Source organism: Rousettus aegyptiacus, unplaced genomic scaffold (genome assembly GCF_014176215.1).
Source record: "Rousettus aegyptiacus isolate mRouAeg1 unplaced genomic scaffold, mRouAeg1.p scaffold_m13_p_8, whole genome shotgun sequence".
In the NCBI taxonomy this organism is placed as follows: Eukaryota; Metazoa; Chordata; class Mammalia; order Chiroptera; family Pteropodidae; genus Rousettus; species Rousettus aegyptiacus.
The window spans coordinates 108,411,091-108,432,692 of NW_023416311.1; the positions used below are offsets into that span (position 1 = coordinate 108,411,091).

The following is a 21,602-nucleotide window of genomic DNA, read 5'->3' on the forward strand; positions in this document are numbered from 1 at the left end:
TGAGGTGTAAAGAAAGGGTTATATGGGGCAAGATTAAGTAAGGAATACCAATTAGGAAACTGCTACCACGGGTTAGGCAAGAGATACTTGCGGAGAAGTGGGTGGATTTGGGATATTTTTGGTTCCTTATAGCCGACAGGCTTTGCCGGTGGATTGGACCAGGTGACGCTGGGAGGAATCACAGATGGCTCGTGTGTTTCTTCCGTGAGCTGCTGGGAGGGTGGCGGGATGCACACGGTCGTGGCGAAGGAACCCGGGAAGCGCTAAGGGGAAATCTCACGCGGCGATTCGGACACCTTAAGTTTCGAGACGCCTTTTGGGTGTCCCAGGAGATGCATGCAGGAGAGAGAACGAAGAGTCGATGAACTCGCACGGAGGTACAGCGTAATGATGGTGGTACCATCGCGGGGCCAGGCGATACTCCCCAAGGCGGGAGAGCGGAGAAGAAAGGGGGGGTCCCCAGGAGGCTGCGGGGGGGCATGTCGCTGGGAGGAAACACAACAGAGGAGTCACTGGTCAAGGAGACAAGAAGGAGCAGCTAGTGGGCGAGGAAGGAAGCCGAGGCGGTGTGGGCGGCAGAGCTTGGGGCTAAAGCGTTCCAGGAGGGAGGAGCGGTGTCTCTAAGGCTCTCTAGGAGTCAGTGATGAAAGGCTGAGACGGTCAAACGCTATGATGGGCATTTGCTCCGTCCCCTGGGAGAACCGACTGTTCGGGGTTACGGTGCTCACGCCAGGTGTCTTTGAGTTCAGAGTCACCTCTCACTCTGAGCAAAGGCATTTTGAATAAGGCGCTTGGGTTATTCTCACGCCGCCTGGGCGGGGACTCTGCCTGTGACACAGCCTCAGGGGATACACGTTCATGACTATGTGGCTTCTTGTTCCGTTCCCCTCCCTAAAAAGAACAAAAGGAAAAAGCCGAAACAAAACATCGAGTCACCCTTTGTTCCCAAGCAGAAACTAAGGATCAAGATAAACAATGCTTTGCCTTTATCCTCAGTCTAGCCTGTTCCCTAAATAATAGGGAACAGACTGACCTCGGAGAACAGACCCGGGACTCCCTTCCGGAGCTCTGTCCCCAGACCTGTCCATTCCAACCGATTCCGCCCTGTGCAGGCTTCTTGGATTTCACTTCTCTGCTTTATCCTCAATGGGCTTAAATTATGGAACGTTCTTCTTTCATGAATTGTTTTCTGTTCTCGCATTTATTCGATCCTTTTTCCTCAGTCATCTTTCCGAACTGCAGATCTGATCTTAGACCCTTCACTTGCTTTCCGACCTTGGGTCCTTGTTCGCAACGCTCTGTGCCTCAGTGCCCCTGCCTCAAGCTATATCACTTGACTACGCAGGTCACTTAAATGTAAACATTCCTGATTTCTGACCGCAGACATGTAAGAGGCTTCATGGTCTCGCCTTTTGTCCCTTTCCAGTTTCAAAGCCTGAATCCCCGCTTTTCCTTGTGGCTTCGGAATATAAATTTCCTGCCATTCCCTGAACGTGAGATGCTGCCACATTTTTGTCACATAACAGGTGCTCAGTAAATATTAATTGAGTAAGTTTACAAGTGAAACTGGGTTTCCTAGAAATAGGACTGGATAGTTAAAATTGTCTGTTTCGGAGGTGTTTCCTTGGCACAGAGCCAATTAAAATTATTCTAGAGTGGTAACGGAGGGGTTCTATCCATATCCTGTGGGTCATGAGTCTGCTAACGTCAAACACAAACGTGCCTCAATGACTGTCCTTAGTGGCATTAGGCAGTGCAGAGAAACTGTCATCTAAGACTGTTATGCAATGACAATTTAATCACTGATATGGTGGTAATATAGAAGCTATTTCCTACTGCTAAGAGTTTCTTTCTTCTGAGAATCGTTAGCTAAAGGAAAAGCAAAAATTGGCAGAGATGTTCTTGTGATGAAGTCTGTGGAAAGATCCAGGCTCGGATGCCTAGAAAAGGTGAGACTTTGGAGATTTTTGTAGACCGCATCTGGACTCGCCACATCCATTTGTAAAATAGAGTCAGTTAAAAGTTGTGTAATTAAGATGATGATGTGTCGATCTCACCACTTGAATTGTATATTAGTACGAACGCGAATTTAACCCATTATGAACGACATGCGTCAAAACACCAGAGAAGGTAAACTGACCAAAATGGTTGTGAATAGACTGATGAAGTCTTTGAATGTGCAAAGAAAAATGGTGATCACACCAGGGCAGAGATGGTTCTTATAACCAGAAACCACTTCTGAATTAAAAAGCAATTACGCATTTTATAACTGCCCTTTGAATGCATGCGTATTTGCAGGGCAGCAATAGTCCTAAGAAAATAATTAAGAGACCTAATTATCCGTCATCCTAATCTGGTAGATCAGTTGGCCGAGAGAGAGAGAGAGAGAGAGAGAGAGAGAGAGAGAGAGAGAGAGAGAGAGAGAGAGAGCGAGCATGAGAGAGAGCAAGCGCACCCAGGAGCGGGGCTTGTATGGGAAAAGGCTTTACCGGATGGAAAAACCAAGAAAAAGCAGCTTCTCTTAGTTACCCCGCCTCCTCAGACCTGTGGCCCCCAGGGAACGAGGAAGGTGACTCCGTTGGGGTCACTCGTCTCAGGGATGTTAGAACTCTTATACGGTTTGACTGTCCTAGAAAATACTGAATTCAGAGCACGGCGCTTTTCCGCGGCCTGTCGAATGGCTTCGGGAGAAGCGTTTGGCTTCTGCCTTTAACGGGGATGTTACTGTCAGTCTTGGGACCATTTAGGAAGGCTCTCAAGGGCTGACTCCTCCAGGAAGGGGGCAGCAGGGGGACTCTGGGACCATGTGGGGACGAGGAAGAGCCATGTTGTGGGAGAAGCACGTGGGCTGGTTCCTGGCTCTGCAGGAACCCAGAGCGCCTGGTCTCTGCCTGCCCCAGTGTGTCACCTCTCGGTGGCCGCTCTCACCTTCTCAGGGTTCCCAGCGCTGTGCCGAGGGAGAATGAGGTTGGCAGGGGCTGACCTCTGTGTCCCCGGGACGAGTGGGGACTGCGTTTCACTGCGGCAGGAAAGGCACAGAATCTCAGAACCTCAGGCCGGAACGGCATGTCTGCTTTCTTGGCTGCACCTGCACAAAATGGGCGGGTCTGTCATGCCCAAGACACGGGGGCCTTGCTGATCCAGGGGCTGATCAGCTCGTACGGTATCTCTTTGGAACAGTTTGTTCTTTATTCCAGCAAATCCAACATACAAACTCACCATGGAAATATAACCCAGTTCGAATGACCTGTCTGTGGTTTAATCATCTCACCCAAATATAATGAGTGAGAACTGGGATTATATACATGCTTACCCACACACACTTGCTCGAGTGGATTTGGATAATTCTACGGAATTACAGAGTGATAGGCTATTCTCGGTTACATTTATTTTTGTGTTTTCCATGAACTTTCAGGCCTCAGTCAGGGGGTGGGGGGCACGGGTTCTAGCCAGCACTCTCTGGTGAATGAAAATATGTGTGGAATCAACATCGAAACCTTAACAGTTTTGTCAAAATCTCGGTAGTGATGAAGAGAAGAGGCATCTCGCCAACCAAAGCATTTTATTTCCCACGTCCGCACCCAACGGTCTTTTCCCCGTTTACACATTTCATTTCCTTAGACAAGTTCAAAGCAAGCCAACTCGGTCTTGCTTAGGACTCAGCGGAGGCAGGAAGGAATTAGGAGTCTGGGAGGTCCTGGGCCCCACTCGCCGGTGGAAGGGGTCATAGACCATGAGCAAAGATCACGGACGCCGGACCCAGATGGCCTCGGTTCAAATCCCGAGTCATCCTGTTAATAGCGTGGTGACCTACTTGTACAATGATATTTCTACTAGTGCTTGATTCACAGGGTTACTGTGATGGGCAGCGCACCGGACATTATCCCCACCGGGAATTCTGGAATATTCCTCCAGCTGTTTCTTCCTGGAAGCTCTTTTAGGGTGCGTTACCGTCGCACATTGTCTGATTTCTCGTTCCCGCTGTCACATTGCTCCCGTAGGTACCAGTCACGCGTGGAGCGTTGTGTGAGCGTGAGCGTGAGCCTGACTGTGTGCCGTCTGCCGTACGCTTACCTGTGGGTCTCGTGGAACCGCGTGTGCTGGGCAAAAAGGTGGCCAGTGGCGATTACATTCAAAGTTAAAACGGGAAAAATCAGCGGCAGACCCACAGCGTTCCCTAAAAACAGCATTACATTTCCTCTGTTGATATTGTGAAAATATCATTGAGATCCACGTATACCTGAAACTCTAGTACGAATTCTGAATTTGGCTGGTGTGGAGGCAGAATAAATGTTAGCTTCTTAATAGCATGTTTCTTTTCATACTTTTCCACAGATTCGACCAGCTAAGAGAAATGTAAACCTACCACATATGAAAAATTTACTTTTCCTATACTATTTTTCTTATTTTTTTTCACGTGTAAATTTCAACTTTTTTAGCTTTGCTAAATGTCCTATAAGTCAAGGGTTATAAGTTTTCCATCATTTTTATTTCTGTTGATGTCATATTTCTTTATATCATCTCATTTGCTTGAGTCAGGGCACAGAATTCCAAGCAAATAAATTATTATCATATGACTTTGAAAAATAAGTGTTCCTGTACTGAATATTGTGAATTCTTATAATGTTGGCACAACGTTTCCTGTGATTAATACGATTTGTTGTTTTTATCAGTTGTTTTTGGAAAAAAAAAACAACAGAATTTATTACCAATGACCTGAAGTATGTTTGATTTAAAAACATGATGATAGAAATCCTGTGAATTTGTTTTGTTTTGTTTTGTTTTTGGTCGACTATTTGCCCCTTTTGTGGGAGTAAGTTAATTGTCGTTATGTTTTTCAGCAAACCTTATTATTATAAAGGGAGCTTTGTTTTTCTGAGACTGGAGTTTTTTATGGGGGCGGGAAGAAGGCCGACCAGAGCCAGTGGCACGCGGTCCAAACCCAGGCAAAGGGGCGGGCGGGAGTTAGTGTCACATCATGGCTTAGACAGACTCCAGCTGCTGGTGTCTGCCCAAGGTCCAGGGGGCGGGTGGGCGCCTCCTCCCACTGCTCAGCGGGCGGCGCTCGCCCCCATCCTGTCCTCCCACTGGGCTTGCTTCAGGCTCTCGGTGCGTGACCGCGGGTGCCTGCAGGAGCCTCCACCCCGCTCTCCCAGTCGCCGGCCGCCCTCACGCCTCCTCGCACCCCGGAGAGACCTTTCTCAGCTCCCAGTCTCGCCGTGCCAACATCTCATCCCGGGCTATCCCTTGGGTCATGAGCAAAGTCGGAACTCTTCGGCGTGATCTGTGAGGCTGGCCTGGAGCTCCATGCCCGCTGTCAAGCCACGCCGCTCTCCCTGCCCGACCCCTGTGACCGTCAGCTCCTCACACGGGTCCCCTTTCCTCCCACCCCAGGCCTTGGCACCAGCTTTTCCTTCACGCTTCCTGAACTCCCCTCCCTCACTCACTGCTCTCACGGGCCAGCGCCAGCCTCGCTGCTCTGGGGACCTTCTGTTGATGCAGTGCCAGGCGCACCTGGGCCACACTTAGGCCACACCTGAGCCACACCTGGGCCAGGCCGTCTTCCTCCTTACTCCTCAAGCCTCTCAGGGCGCTTTGCTATCAGGGACTGCGTCTTTTATATTTACAGGGACCAACTCACATGCCTGGCAGAAAGTGGAGGGGAAGGTACCCACCCGATGCCATCAAAATCATTCGTGTGTGTGCACAGTCATGTGTATAGAATCCCATGCTCATTTTCTGTGGCTGCCGTAACAAATGACCGCAAGCTCGGGGACTGGAAGCAAACGGAAAACTATTCTCTCACAGTTCCAGGAGCCAGGAGTCCAAACTGATTCTGCCGGAGCTAAAATCGAGGTGTCTGTTCCCCCTTCTAGGGGAAAACCCATTCTTCGTCTTTTCTAGAAGCTGGTCGTTGAGCTCCTCCTCGACCTGTGGCTGCGCCACTCCGCCCTGCCCACACGGTCACGTTCCCCTACCTCCACCTGCCTCCCTTCATAAGGACGCATTCGATTCCATTTAGGGCCCACCTGTATAATCCGGGCTAATTTCCCCATCTCAAGACCCTTAATTTAATGGAATCTGCGAAGTGGTTCTGTTTGTTTCTGTTTGTTTGATTGTTCTGCTGTACAGGTAACATTCACAGGTGCCCGGGAATAGGATGCGAATACCTGTTTGCGGGGCCATTATTCAACCTGCCACACTGTCCCACCCCCAGACGTACATAAATTTATGCTTCTAGAGTCTCCTCAGAGCCATAGAGACAAATTAATTCATTCAAAATCCAATTCCTTCCCAAGAACTTGAGTAAAGCTGCAAGGTTCGGCACCTGATTGCGCGCTCTGGCTAATCACGTGTCGGAAGAGCTGCTGAGGATGGAAGGAAGGGGGCGGCAGAAACTGAGAGATTTTCTCCACCATGTGTTGTAAAATATAACGGAACATATTCATTGTCAATCAAAATGTTTTGGACATTATATACATCAAAAACTCGCCAGCTCTTATGTCATACTTGAAACACTTACGGACTTGTTTAGATAGAGCTCTTTTTCATTAAAGAGTTTGGTAATGATAATATTTTAGGACTTACCTCCTGGCATGTAAATAAACTGATTATACGATAAAAGAGACATAAACGTTTGAAGAAATAAATGAGGAAATCACAAATTGCTATTTAATATTAAATTATGTATTTACTTTAATGAATTCAACCAGATCATCCTCAGATAATGAGAATGTTAAATATTAGCCGAGAAATGAATATTTCGATAACATTTATTAAATCCTCATTTAACATTTGGATACTATAAATAATGCTGCTGGAACAGGAGAATATCATCCTGTCACACATTTTATATTAAATAAGAGAAAAATGTAACTGCCCAAATGTACCCCAGAAAACAAATTTTAATGTTCATTTCTCTCAGCTGCAAGTAAAAATTTATGGAAATAATGCCGATCGGGCCCATAAAAAGGGTTTTCAATATATCTTGCGATCTGGCAAATGGCTCAGTAAGCTGTGATCTGGACGTAAAGTCAGTCTTTGTAGTGGTAAGAAGCGTCTCAGGAAGCAAGTGTTCATACCACAAATAATAAATAAGTTCTGAGTAGTACAGTGAGTATAAAACAATTCCTCGATTAGCATCCATAATCCGGGCTTTATAGTGCACGTCCTAACTCAAAGCTGCCGAGAAAAGTAATCAGGTATGAAGTGTCGTTTGTTTTCATGAAGCTAGTTTCAGGAAAGTAGAAACCGTTGATGAAAAAACGAGAAACGAACAACCATACGTTTACATCTCTATTGGCTATTAAGCTGAAAGTTCGTATATAACTTCATTAAGATTTAGCCCAAATACGCAATATAAGGACGGAGATTGATCGCCACCGTATGGGCAACCCTAAACCTCAAGGAAGAGAAATCTAACACGTGAACCACAAATGGCATAATGCTCTTGAAAACTTATTTCATTATTTAAACATATGTATTGAAATATTTTATTAACATTAAGGAAATGAAATTCTAAGCCAGACAAAGAATCACAGGGTTTCCGCCTCTTCATCCGCATCCGCGTAGCATTGGCCAGAGTCCCTGTATATGTTTGTCTCACGTTGCCTCGAAATAAAAACCTCGGTCCTTTATGAGACTCGTAAGAATCCTTTGACTATAGTCTCGCACTGGAAACGCTTTCGGACTCATTTGCTAGATGGAGCTGAATGGCATCTCGCCGTGCGGCTGGGAAGCTCGTCCCTGTTTTCGGGCCAGACTTCTTTCCCTTCGTTTCCCGGCACTTCCGGAATGGGGTCGCCAGTAGGCGTGTGCTCCGTGCAAGAACGCATTGGTCACATCCATGCCGCAAATGTCGCCTGGCGAAGACGTTTCCAAGAAAAACGTGATCATACCAAGTCGTTCACCCGTAGGGTTTGTCGAGGTTCTCCGAAGCATCCCGATGTGCTTCTCCTTCTAGTCCTCCTTCCGTTCAGTTGCTCACATCTGCAAGACCTAACGTCATCATCTCATAAGATCTTCAAATGGTCAGAGCAAGTTTGGTTCAGTCCGATGTGTTTCATGATCGTCTATAATCAACTTATTCCTTTCAGTCCGATGTGTTTCATGATTGTCTATAACCAACTTATTCCTTTTAGGGTATCTCTTTGCATGTGCAGAAGAAATGTTACATCAATTAAAATGTCTAATTTTCATTTGACCGAGATGTGTCAGTTGAGCTTCTAGCAAACGTCACGATTTCTGTTGAATGTTACAGGTACCGTGATGTTTGAACGGCATCATCCATGTGATTGCATGTTTTAGCGAAGAGCAAGCATGGCATCAGAAGCAGTCGTTTTCCCATAAAACACATTTGGGAAATATTAAATTAGGCAAATCCTTGAGAAGTCAGTCCACTGGGATGTCACCACTTTTTCCCATGCTTGATTAACTTTGATTTGAGTGTCGTAAATACTAATACTTTAAGAAACGTATGTTAAAAATAGTCATTCCTGAGGTTGGACAGTTGGTTTTGCAAACCAGTCCCCTTGGCGATTTCATGAAAGTGAGCCCCCCGAATCCAAGGGCAGCGGTGCTCGCCAGCCTTAACTTCCATTAGTGGCAATGGCTGTGAGGTGTGACAGTTGTTTGCTACCCGAGTGTCTGAAATTATCATGTGAGATTTTATACCAGGCATGACAATGTCCTTTAATATCGGGCTTCTTTCCAATGCACTTATTTTCCATGAAATCATCTCCCCCAGGGGCACGTCCGTGTCAGGAGTAGGGTATTAGAACCCATTCCCCATTACTTTGTTTCTCTCCAAACTTAGGTCCATTCCAGGCACTTTAAGTTTCTTATCAGAGGCACTGACTGAGTCCCTTGCAACAGTGACTTGTTAAATATGTTCCCTGGAACCTCAGGATTCTAAGGTGCTCAGGGATTTTGTGTATTATATATGTTTTCATTCTATTATTTAAAAGCAATTTGCACCAATATAGACCATATTCAAAATTATGAAGGATTGCAAACCCTCAGTGCATTAACTATTATTATAATATTATTTGGATTACTTGGTTTATTGTAGAGAATGGAACAAAGTGTCTGCTGTCATTTCAGGTTATACTTCAAATTAAGTGAGATTCAAAGGTGGCCTTATTTACTACGACTTAATTTGTATAAATCAGTATTATTTCAGAAGTAGGAAAGCAAAATAAAATACAGAAATAATTGGATACTGAGAGCACTGTGACTCAGCAGTCACTTAGCCTCACGTTTGTCTAATGATTTAATGCTGTCATCTAACACTTACAACAAAGATACAGTACATGCCACTTTTACCTTTTTTAATGTGCGATCACACCTAAGCATGTAAAGAAATGAGTCTTCTCTGAAAACGTGTGGAATCCCCTCTGGCCCTGCCTGGCCTTGTTTACGGAACGTCTGCCTTTCTTCTCCTCTTGTCACTGTTAGGAAAGACTGTACTGTTTGGCGAGGAACCCTGAGGGGTGTTGGCCACAGCCCCTAAGTGTCCGAAGACTCACATGCCAATGCCACAGGGGCGGGTTCTCTAGGGGCACCCTGAAGCCACTCCCAAGGCTGTGGGTGTCGAGCATTCTGTATTCATTCAGTCATTCAACAGTCTATTGAGTTCTTGTTGTATGTGAGGAATAAGTAAACCCAGAGGTCAAGATGCTGCCCAAATGTTCCTTGCCTCCTTGTGGGGATCGAGGAGGCAGAGGTGGCTTTATACTCAGTTCTGTGGGCCCCGATGCAGAGATAACACGTGAGCGAGGACGTGCCGGATGCACAGGTGTTAGCCAGGTGGGTCTCGGGAGAAGAGTGTCCCAGGAAGCGGGACTGACTGGCGCACAGGCCACACGGGGCAGGTCTGCATGGTCCGGGGGCCGCACCGCGGAATCCGCGTCTCCCAGAACCGAGTGCGTGTGCAGGATCGCTAGGACATGAGACAGAGAGGAAATAAGGGGCCGGATACGGCAGAACATTCCAGATGGCTTGGACGGTACGCCAGGTGAATGAGGGGACCTTGGAGGGACATAGCAGAGAAGGGGTGGCACCTCAGCATTCATTTCGAGAGCACAACGCCGTTGCTCTATCAAAACAGAGTGTCTTCTCGTAGTCAAGAGGTTAATTTCACAAAACCAGCCCACGGTTCTGCCATACCTTGGCCACAGAGCAGTCGACTCTGTAGTTTCATTAGATGAATCATATCCCCGTTAAAAATCAATGAAAGGACCATGAGTGGGTCCAGAGGCTCTAAAAATGCATATACTCTGTGACGGGAGAGTCAATGCTTTTTCTGATTAATTAATATTTTACCGAACGCCAACAGCTCTGAGCTTAGATGCACACATTTTCTGTGATTTAGGTATATGTTTTACTAAATTATCGGGGGTGTTGGGGGCGGGGGGACACAAATCAGTAAGGAAGGACTCTGATTTTCATGGAGTCCGTGATTGGAGAGTGGTCAGAGCACAGGCTTTGAGTCCAAGTTATGAAGTTCAAATCCCGGCGCCCCTGTTCACTGTTTTTGTGGCTTTTGGTAATGTTTTTTAAGCCAGTATTGTCACCCAAAGTATTACGGCGTGGTATCTCCCACATGTTATAGAGACTGAAATGGGATAAATGTATGGATAGCACAGAGCCGTAAATGCAAGTGTGTGGCAAATTAATATGAAAAATGAACACACACACTTAATGTTCACTAAGGAGTACAGGCCGAGAGGAGTGTCGGACACGTCCCCCCAAAGTGACTACACTGGTTTCCGATTGGTGCCCTTCCCTGCACGGCGTTCTACCTTAAGTGCCGCTTGTTTCGAACCTGTCACAGGTGGCCGCTAAAGGGAATTAACGATGATGTCCATGCTCAAGGATAATTCGACTGGCGCTTTATTCAAGTCACATAAAAATCACGGTTATTTCGGGTTCCAACTCGTTCGCGCTTTGCTTCCATTTTGAACGAAGCTACGGCCTCGCCTTCCCTGGCAATTCGTTTGTAATTGCCATGACACCTTACCGTTCTCCAGCGTTTCCCAGAAATACATGACGTAAGAATGTGGGCGCAGACATAGATAAGAGGAAGCCCTCAGGTGGGTGTTAATTGTTGGCACCATGTAATTAAACTACTTCTTTTTTTTAATGTTATCTTTTGCCAGTATCTAATTAGCAAAGCCATCTGCTGAAGGAGCATCTGCCTGAGAATGTTGCTCTCTTTATTTTTATGAAAAGTATCCGCCTTTGCTGGTCCCTGTCTAATTCTCTTGCCTCAGAATGTGATAATGCACAGCTCCGTTGACATCCTTCTGAGAACTTCGGGTTTATACGTACGTAACATGCGCAGAAAAAGAGCCAATCATTGTTCTTTTCTACATCCAATTTCCTCCTGAGATCTTCACTCAGTTGTTCACACCCTGAGCACCTGTGTGTGCATGACAGTGAGGCGTGGACTGTATCATAAGGTGCTTCCTGACAGTCCCAGGGTTTCCAGCAGATGTAAACTGACTTCGCTACAAACTTACTCTGTTTCCTTTTAGGTTGGTCTGTAACACTGTCAGTTCCTGAAAGTCGATGATGTCGTAAGTTCCAGTCGATCACTGGATCTGACCTGAACATGGCCATTGTAGCGATAAAAATGACGACTTTTGCATTCTCAGATTCAACAGGTCTAGGTTGATGGAAGGCACGTATATCATAAACTCATATCCGATGTGCGAATATTGTCTATACAGTTGATTTTTCTCCCTTCGATCATTATCTAGCACAGTGTCTCGTACTTGGCAGGTATTTACTGAATATTTATTGCATGAGAGAATGAATGCGTATGTATAAAGCAAAATCTTTGTTAAGCAGTTTAAGAACACAGGTGTCATTCACACGTAGTTAGAGACAAAAGAAAAATTGTATCACAGTCAGGAATCTTCATGTCTTTTAAAATGTGGGTATTTCAAACTCGCTGCTTACTGTGTATAGCCTTTGGATAGCGAAGGAATGACAATGTCACTGCTACATGTCTGCTGCTGAAAATACAGCAAAGACTAAATGTGTGGTAGAATAGAGAATTAAGATTCCTTTTCTCTCTATTGGGCTATCGTGCAATGAAAAAAAGATAAGAGTTGACAAAAATTAAAGGTTAGAAAACCCAGAGACTCGGGAAGCTAGATCACGAATGTTGTTTTGAGATCTGAAATGTGGAATCCCTTTGCACTTGTTTTGACTCTCATCAAGATAGATCTGGGCAGGTAGAGAGGTCAACGAGAAAGATGGCTCCACAGATCAGTGGTGTGGTTTGTTCCAAAATATGATACACGGAAGAATAACGAAGAATCTCCATTGAGAATAGAGCGGGAAGGCTTGATTAAAAGTGTAATTGATTAGAACAAATCTTGCGCAATGAAGAACATTATGATCAGGTTAAAACATAGTCTAATTTTATACAGAGTAATGAGTAACAGAAATAAGATCTGGTACAGGAGAGTCCCGTTGATATTCACGTATTTGTATTTCTCTCCAATGAGGGCTTCCCCCTCTCCTCCTCATTTTCCATAGTGGCCAAATGGGTAAAGTCTAGCGCACTGAAGGAATAGAAAGATACGATAGGCTTAATATGGAACAGCCAATTTTGGGCCAATCTGGAAAACACATTTTCCTACTCCATTTTTTTTCCCCAAGTTCTGTGATATCCAATAATATGTGTTCAGTTTTACAATAGGTTGTTTGGTTCTACTGTTAATATAATTTTCCTTTATCCTGTTCCTTTATTGACGTAGAAAGTGAATCAACAGAAAAGCTATTCAACCACGGTCTGTAATTAATTCTGGATTTGGATATTGTTGGATACTGGTGATAAGGTAATAAAAATGCCTCAGGAAAGTGAATTTTACTACTTTTAGAAATTGTCTTCAGAAAAGTCTGTAAGATTTGTCCTATTTTCTATTGGTCTGATAAACTTATATGAGGAATTGCTCTTTCTTGGTATACCGGATAAAGTAATGAAATATTTTTGAAAACGCTCACATTCTTTTTTCTATTACTTTCCCCTTCCAATTCCTGGCCAATATTTATCTTGAAAATGCAAAGGCTATGCGGGTATTAGGTAGACCTAGGAAGCTGTTTGTTTGCTGTTTCGGCAGAAGGATCTGAACAATTTTGATGGCATTTGGTATATATTCTTTTCATAACCCTGGTACCAACCCTGCTCCTCAGAGCTCTTATGTTGACTGAAGAGAGTGTCGCTATTTAAATTTCAACAAAATAGCTAGACCGATGAAAGTCACCATCGGCCCCTCTTTATCTTAAATCGTTCTCCTGTCTAGTTTTCCTGGTGATTATATAACATTAATTTATCTGTGATATAAAACACTACACCCTCTCCTACTACCAATGACTAAACGAATATATCTATTCATTCTGTTTAGAGTTTAATTAAGGGCGAAGGCAGGGGTGTCTTTATTTGAGTGAAAACAACAGAGTGAGCTTTTCTGGAGAGATGCGAGAAGGTAGAGTTCCTCTCAGATCCGCACGGTGCATTTGTGTGAGCTTCATGGAGATAGATGGTTATGCCACCACGCGGGACACTGTTCTCTCTCCTCTGGAAGCGCCATCACTTTTTATGAAAGTATTTGTCATCGTGCATGGAATTCAAGTCATTTGCATGAGATGCCAATGAACTGTGACTTTATTGTTACCATTAAACATTAGCAACAGGAAAACATCACAGGAACAATTAACAAATTCTCTTATCAGATGTCAACACTGACAAAAACCTCTAAGTCTGCACGAGGGAAAACAGTCATAGTATTGTTTGTGTTTGAAACGCTGAAGTGCTCTCTCCAGATACTTTTCTTATGGACTCATATTTGTCAAGTAAGATAAGTTATACAAGATGCAGTGTTTTATGTTTTAATCTCTGTTATGTAACATTCCTTGGAGGAGAGTAGATATTAGATAATAGTGTTAACATGACTCTGTTATTCTCCTAAGTTTAGGAGAATAAGAAAAAAATTCTTTCTAGAAGTAAGAGCAAAATCATTATTCTCCTTCATAATATTTGGCATTAGTTTCGCTCAGTTTAGATTATGATTTAACATTAGCCTAAATTAACAAAAAATTGCTCCTTGCTTACATTTTTTTTTCCTGATAATGACTTAACCAGGTCTTCAGAAATCATTACCTCTTCAGAAATCCAACTCTAATATTAAGATAGAACATAATTGTAATAACAGGTGTTCGGAATGGAGAAAACATTTTTACGCCATAAAAGTCCACATTCTCTGCAGTGATAGAAAAGATGAACAACTCAGATGTTTAAATTTGTTCAAAAACTGATTCACAGTGTCAGCATAAAGATCATTAATGTTTGCAAGCATCGTTTATTTCTATGAAGTAAGTGCTGTATGTTATTCTAACTAACCACAGGCTCCATTTGGGAGTTAGCATCAGATATAAGAGTACGCGTATCAAATTGATCAGCATGAATTAGATCTGGAAAGTCTGAGAAAAGAATATTTAAAAGTTGAGGCTCTAAAATTTAGTCAGAGCTAATAACAGTATGAAAATTACTGGTACTGGGGGGGACTGTAGATGTGTTTTTTTGCATGAGCTCTTTATTTTATCGATGATTCATCATTTATACATGTATCTTGGGAGTAATGATATGCAAAATCATTCTTGCTTCATTATCTGTAAATATTGATAGATGACATACTATTAAACTAAACTATAAATGCCTAAATGAATATTTAGATCATTTTGTTCCAAGGCTTCTCTTAGAAGTATACCGTGTGTCTAGTCTGTGATGTCACAAATGCCATCATTTCTGTAAGCAACGTGCTAGTCACCAGCTCACGCAGGTGCCTCTTACGGTGACTGTCCAAATGTCACATGATTACTGCTTAAACATGACACTTGGGAGAGGCGTGAGTTCTTTAAAATGCGTCCATTTTAAAGCTAACGATAAGCTCTCATGACTGAATTTCACGCATTTAGAGTAAACTCAATATCAGTTTGAAACGCTGGTGTCAGGGCGCGCCCACATTTCCTCATCTGGTTCCTGGCATCTCGTTGATTTCTCCCTTTTATTCGGTCAAAGCCATAATAGTTGCTCCGATTTTGGTGTTTCCTACAGGCTGTGGAGTGGCATTGTGACGAGGTGACCAAGAAGGCCTGCTACAGTAAGGGCAAATCAGAGGTAAGGGGGCGTGTCCCGGGAAGGAGGCGTGTCTGGGAGGGGCGTGTCCTGGAGAGGGGGCGTGTCCCGGGCGGCCATCGCTGCTGTTAAGGACTGCACGTAAAGAGTTTTAATGTAAGGCTCTTCTGGATGGTGATGCCCTGTACAAGACGGCAAGATTCAAAATACAGGTGCGGCGAATTCTCAGGGTTTCAACATTAAATTAAGATTGGCGACAATCAAGTTTCCAAAAAAGGTTCAGAACGTTAAGATGAGACCTCGCTGCACTCTCAATCATTGGACTAAGCTACAAAATGCATGGGTTATGATATTGCTTAGAAAAACATGGGCTTGAATTTTTAAAATGATATTTTTATTTCCCCCAATCATGCCTTACAGCTAACTCCAGGAAGTAACTATATGATATATAAGATCACTACATCAAAAATAATTTGAGATTTCTTTATAATTTCACTTAACATAGCTTTCTCTCTTCATGAGAAAATCTACACCCCCAACTTCCTAAGGAAAGGGCAGATTATAGCTAAGCCTGGAAATACATCTCTGGAGCAGCTGTGCGCTTCGCAAGTGCTTCCCCACCATTGGCTTGGTCAGTAGGCGGGGCTCATGATGGTTCCTTCTTATGCATCTGAGAAAATGGTGCTGGGTGCTTGAGGAAATTCTCAGGCTCATTGTCTCAACCTGTTCGTGATTATCTTACTCGATTGGAGCACGGGCTTGCCAACGGGAATCACACTTGGGGTACAGAAGAAGGCAGATCCACAAAGGGTAGCCAGGGGGGGCTCACTGGACCAAGTGTGGTCCCAGCACCAAGGGCCGGGGGAGAAATGCAGCAAATGGGAGACGTCACTGGCAAAAGGTCCTCACACCGTTCATATTTGTAAGAGACTGGCATGCGCTTCGTTTTACCCAGGTGCATTGTCTCTGTCTTTTAACTAAACAGTTTTGAGGGTCAGACATGGAAGTACGTCTCAGCAAAGTTGGTCATTGGTTTCCCCAACCTGAAAAAGAACTAGAAAGAAGGAAGAGAAGGAAGAAAATGAAGTCCTAGCCAGGGAAATGCTTGGAGACAGACAAACAAAAAAAGGCAGAAATCGATGAAGGCTATTTACTGAAAGATCTCGAACCTCAGAAAATGCCTCTGATATAAATCATCAGAGACAGAAGAAGATTTAAAGGCAACACCAGGTTACAGAGAATCAGAATACTGTCTCTTAAAATCCCCCTCCCCCAAATAAATAAATCAGCACATGGTAAATTTAGGCACCACCGTAGCCTTGCTGAGTTTATATAGATCACACACGAAACTTCTGAAAAGGCGCTGCCTGGCGGCGTTCTTTCTCCTCTCCATGACGTTCACACGTCCCGATGTGACACGTGTGCTGCTGTGCCTTTGCCCTCGGTCCCCGAGCACAGGTGTTCCTCCAGGTAAGACCAGGCCGCTGAGGAGTGCAGTGGGGAGTCAGATGTGCCTGGGGCTGCGGCGGACAGACCCGGCTTCCTTCCCTCCGGCTAGCACGATTCACTGATGGAAAGCTTTCCTCGGCCTTTCCTTCCAGGCTTCTAACGCCAACGCCGTCCCCTTTGCTGGCGACGCCGGTGCCTGCCAGGGGCCCCGGGCGCTGTCTGATGTCCTTTTTCTCCTCACCCCTTTTTCTCCCTTTTGCTTTCCTCTCCTTTTTCTTCTTGTCTTCATCCTCTTCTTGGTCCCTCGGCTCTGCGTTCTCCTCTTCCTTCCTTCCTTCCTTCGGGGTCTGTGGGTGACCCAGTAAGCACTCATTCCGTTTCGGGAAACTCAGCAACAGACTTCGCTGACACCTGCTGTCCCTGAGCGTGCGTGGTTGACCGTCCCAGACCTGCGAGGGGGCCGCGCCCTCCTTCCCTTTCCTGGCATCCCATCTTCACCTCCCCTCGGCCTGCACCCTGTCCTCCCTCACCCGTCTCTCAGGACATGCGTCCCCTCTCCTCAGGGGTTCCTGCCTGAGCCTGTCCCAACCCCACTGCCTCAGTTACCAGTCGCCATTTGTACTTTCCCAGTCGTGACGCATTTCAAGTTACCCGGCCCACTCCCCCCGACGAGGAGCTGGGCGCGATGGTTTCCGGGGGGCGTAGGACACAGTCCGTGCTGGGCGTCTGAGGAGCGAGTGAGCAGGCCTGGGTGGCGAGCTGCAGTCCAGGGTTTCTCGCCTTCATGACCGCCGATGCTGGGGGCCCATCGCTGTGGGATTGGTCCTGTTCATCTTCATACGCTTAGCAGCCTTCCTGCCCACTACTCGCTACATGCGGTGATTCCTCCCACCCCGCCATGACGACCGGAAATAACCATGACATCGCCAGACACCGCCGGACAGACGTTTACCTGGTCGAGGATCCGGCTTTAATTCCCTGAATGGCAGATGTGTTGGCAACTTTTACGTTGTCCATTTTGGATTTTGTTTCCCATAAGGGTGCTCTCCTCTCGTTTAGTCTAGATCGCACTTGTTTATTTCACAGACGTCTGAAAAGTTGATGATGAAAGCCCTTTTCCTCAGTCCCCTTCCTTATGCAGTAAGGAAATCACTCGATCGCTCAGTCTAGCCAGGGTTTCTCCTACGAATATCTCGGTCACTAACTTTAAAAGCATCGGCATAGATTATTGGGGTGAAATATTGCTTCTTGTATTCAGAAGTGAACCCCGTTTTGCCTTAAGCTGTGACCACAGGTTAGAAATTCATCAAATAAAAATGAGAACACACGTAGTCAGGGTCGTCTTCATGCCCGTTGAGAAACATGCCCTTGATCCACAGAGGGGGCCAATCGAGACCACACTTAATTGTGCTCAGAGAGAAAACGAGGAACGCAAACATTGTCACATAAAATCTCGCCTTTGGGTCCCTCACGTTTCCGGTCTTGATGCGTGAGGAACAATGGCAAATATTCGTAATTATAAATTGATTCAAACCGCATTTGCGAGTGGGAGAGTTTTAAGACGAATGCGTTCAGCCGGGTGCCAGGGCCCTGAGAAGGAGCGCACCCACGTCCTCCGAGGCTGGTGGGGTGCACTGATGCCCTCACGGGCAGCCCCGGGCAACCTGTGCTCGGTCGACGGAGCGTCTCGTCCGGCAGCAGAGCCACGTGCTGAGGAAGTCCACGTGCGTGAGCGGGTGCACGTGGGCTGCGGAGGCGTCAGCCTGGGCAGCACCCGGGGCTGGTCCCGGGGCCGCGGGCCGTGAGCAGAGGGGCGTCCAGGGCTCATCACGCTGACACGGGACCCTTCAGACGCAGGACACAGCAAGACAGGAAGCAGCCTGACCAAGCACTGCTGTCCAAGGCCCGGACCCCAAGTTCGGAATTCAGACCCCCCAACCTCCCGACACTACCCTGGCGCGATGGTTCCGGGGCTGAATCAGAAACCGTTACTCGCAGACTCGGTTTGACTAACATGTCCCGTTTATTCCCGGGTGTGGGAATCAGACTTTTCTTCGCAGCCATGAGTTTAGAAACGAGAATTCAGATTCGCGTTTGTGTGGTAGTATTGTGAAAATCGACATAGGATTACAAAGTGTCCCTTCTTCCCGAAACTAAAGGAATAATGCAAAGTGGGACATCTCAAAAATGAGAAAAATGCCAGCCATTTTGCAGGAATTTCGTTCCTACGCTAAGAAAAGTTGATCTGGTGTCCTCCACATAATACATTTGACCGCCCAGCCGGGAATGTGACGGGGGGGGGGGGGTGGGCGGGGGACAGGGCCCGCGGGGGCGGCGCAGCCTGTGCCCACCGCTTCCCTGATGAGAATCTTCTCAGCTGGCCGCAGAGGACACATCACCTGCTAGTCCTTTGTTATCACTGGGACCGACACAGACATCATTTGCTGTGTAAAGATGACAGTTTAGGGACACGGGGTGAGGACAATGCAGCCAGTTCTTTGATTTGGGCCCGTTTAGAAGAGAAGGAAGCGTGGAGACCGCTCGTTCTTCATGAAGGTTGCGTTCCATTTTGTTTCCAAACGTTTCGGCTCACTCTAAGGGGGCGGCTTTGCCCTCCGTGGCTTAGACTAATTCTGTGTATTAAAGGGGGAAAAATCTGTTTTTGTGAATTCCAAAACTTTTTGTAATAAAGCCTGTCGTATTTAGTTCTCTTTGAAATACCATCATAGACATCTGCTTTGAGCAACCATTTAAATGTCTTTTACACAAACATTATTTTAAACATACACAGTCAGTTCTCTGGCGATCTAACAAGAGCCCCTTGTCTGTTTGGGGTCACGATGTCCCAGCCAAAGCCCTTCCCCCGTGACCTTTAGGAACTCACAAAGGAAACACAGCCGATTAGAGGGGAAGAAAGGGCCGCTTTGTGTGCACAGCGCCCTGCATCATCTCCAAACGTTTCTCGTTTGTGACCTCCCTTCAGCACTTTTAACACCACGTTCCTAGAATGATTTTGCTAGTTGGTGGGAGAGTTTTGATTAGCATCCAGGGCTCTGTGCATTGTGCCTCCTGCCGTCTCCTGCTCCCAAGTCGTCGGCTGGTGCAGCTGAGGCAGCCGAGGAGGTCAACTCCAGGTGGGAGAAGAAAGACGTGGCCCCGTCCCAGCGGGGAGCCAGGCGGCACAGGGGCGACACGGGACATTTTCGCCGGAAGCGGCAGTGTTCGGAGAGCTGCGCGTTAACCGATCGATGCCTGCGGCAAACTACGGACCTGCCTTTACCTTGTGTAACTGCTTCAAAAATGGAGGGTTCTTTAGCTCCTAACGGACCGCCGATCACAGACAGCAGATTTTGCTTTGTAAATGGAGTTTCCCAAACAAGTTTCCCGTGGAGTCAGCTCATTTGAAAATACTCACGTTACGTAAATATAAAATATTACTTACATTTTAATTTATTAGCATACTATGTATAATATAACAATATAATTTTAATATATATTCATATACATGTGGGCGTGTTCCCATCTAAATATTTATAGACATGCATCTATATCTCTGTACTTCTGTGTATAAATATAGATGTAATAGCATGTCTATATATTTATATACACACTTCTGCAATATGTATGCATATATGTGTATGGAATACATACCTACATACACACACACACACACACACACACACACACACACACACATTTACATCTGGTTGGATCATACGGTTTTTCAAGAGCCCCCGGCAATCGTGGCTTTGGCGTCCGATCCAGCAGCCACGTGCAGTTACTCCAGGTTGCTCCCGGGTGCTCACGTTGGGTGCTCACGAGCATGAGACCGTCACATCGCTTCCAGTGAGACCGCCGTGATGAACCTAAAGGCTGCCGGGCCCAGCCTCCCTCCCTCGTCCCCTGGGCCGCTGGGTCTGGCGAGGGACTGGGTGCTGCTGGGGCGCCCGCCCCATTTCTCGTTGATCTTTCTACCCTGTTAGAGTCTTTCTTCAAGCAGAACGCAGCTGTTTGAAAAGAAAATGATGAAATGGCATAAGGAGAAATCAGTTAACTCTCTAAGAAAATGGTCCCAAAATGTGAGTTTTCCCTTCCGGGGCCGGGCCTTATGGCCCTGAGACCCGCTGAGCAGTGGCTGGTCTCATTTAAAAGCTCTTTCGGACTCGGCACCTCTGAACCTCGGCTGTCAGTTCAAACCAGAATTGCCGAGGAGTCGAGGGCAAGTGGACCCGCCGGCAGGAGCTCAGGCACGCACGGACCATTTTAATGTCCGAGTGGAATTGTCGCAGTGTAGATAGATGCCCAGAAGCCACGTGGGGGCAGGCCGCTAGTGGTCTTGGAAATGAGCGCTGGATACCAGCATTCATTGAATCCCCTGGAACCATTTTCCAAGTGCAGAAATGGGAGGAAAGCGGGAAAATCCTCGGAAGAGAAAAAGAAACTCAAAGACACTCAGATAAGCTGATTTCAGGAGACACCTAAGACAGACTCTCCTAAAGGGACGTCTGCATCGTCCCTGTGCTTGAAAACACGCGACTCCAAGCAGCCATCCTAGCAGGCTGAGCTAACGCGCGGAAGGCCGCACCTGCAGCGTAGACCTGCGAAGCGGTTCACCAGGACGTTTTCTGTGCGTGGATCTGGCCGTTAGCGTCACCACCGGGAGGGGACCGATTACCACCAAGCCTGGCTCTCGGCTCGCTTTTTTTTTCATTCTTAATTTTACATTTTTCATTCCTAAATTTATCTTCTGCCCCAAAGCTAAGTACCTCCCTTTCCTTTCCTTTCTATGTATTTACACTCTTTTTGTTTGACCTTCCCCCGATCTCTCTTCAAAAAACAAAAACAAAAACCTAAGAAGTTATTACTTTCAATGCATTTCTTTGTTCAGGATTTCCATGCGGTCTTCTAGAATCAGTTTGTAAATTAAACCTTAGAGGACTTGGGAGAGGGACCGGTCTCAGATGCGCTGAGCCAGACTGTTGGCCAAACAGGTTCAACTCATGAC

At 46.0% G+C, this 21,602-nt stretch overlaps 1 protein-coding gene across 1 annotated transcript in view; it reads left to right on the forward strand.

Moving 5' to 3' along the window:
- SEMA5A (semaphorin 5A) overlaps positions 1–21,602 on the forward strand; it is a 384,915-nt gene that overhangs the window by 229,459 nt on the left and 133,854 nt on the right. Inside the window, exon 6 of the mRNA XM_016164969.2 lies at positions 15,128–15,190. Coding sequence (XP_016020455.2) covers positions 15,128–15,190 — 63 coding nt within the window. The remainder of the gene's footprint in view (positions 1–15,127; positions 15,191–21,602) is intronic.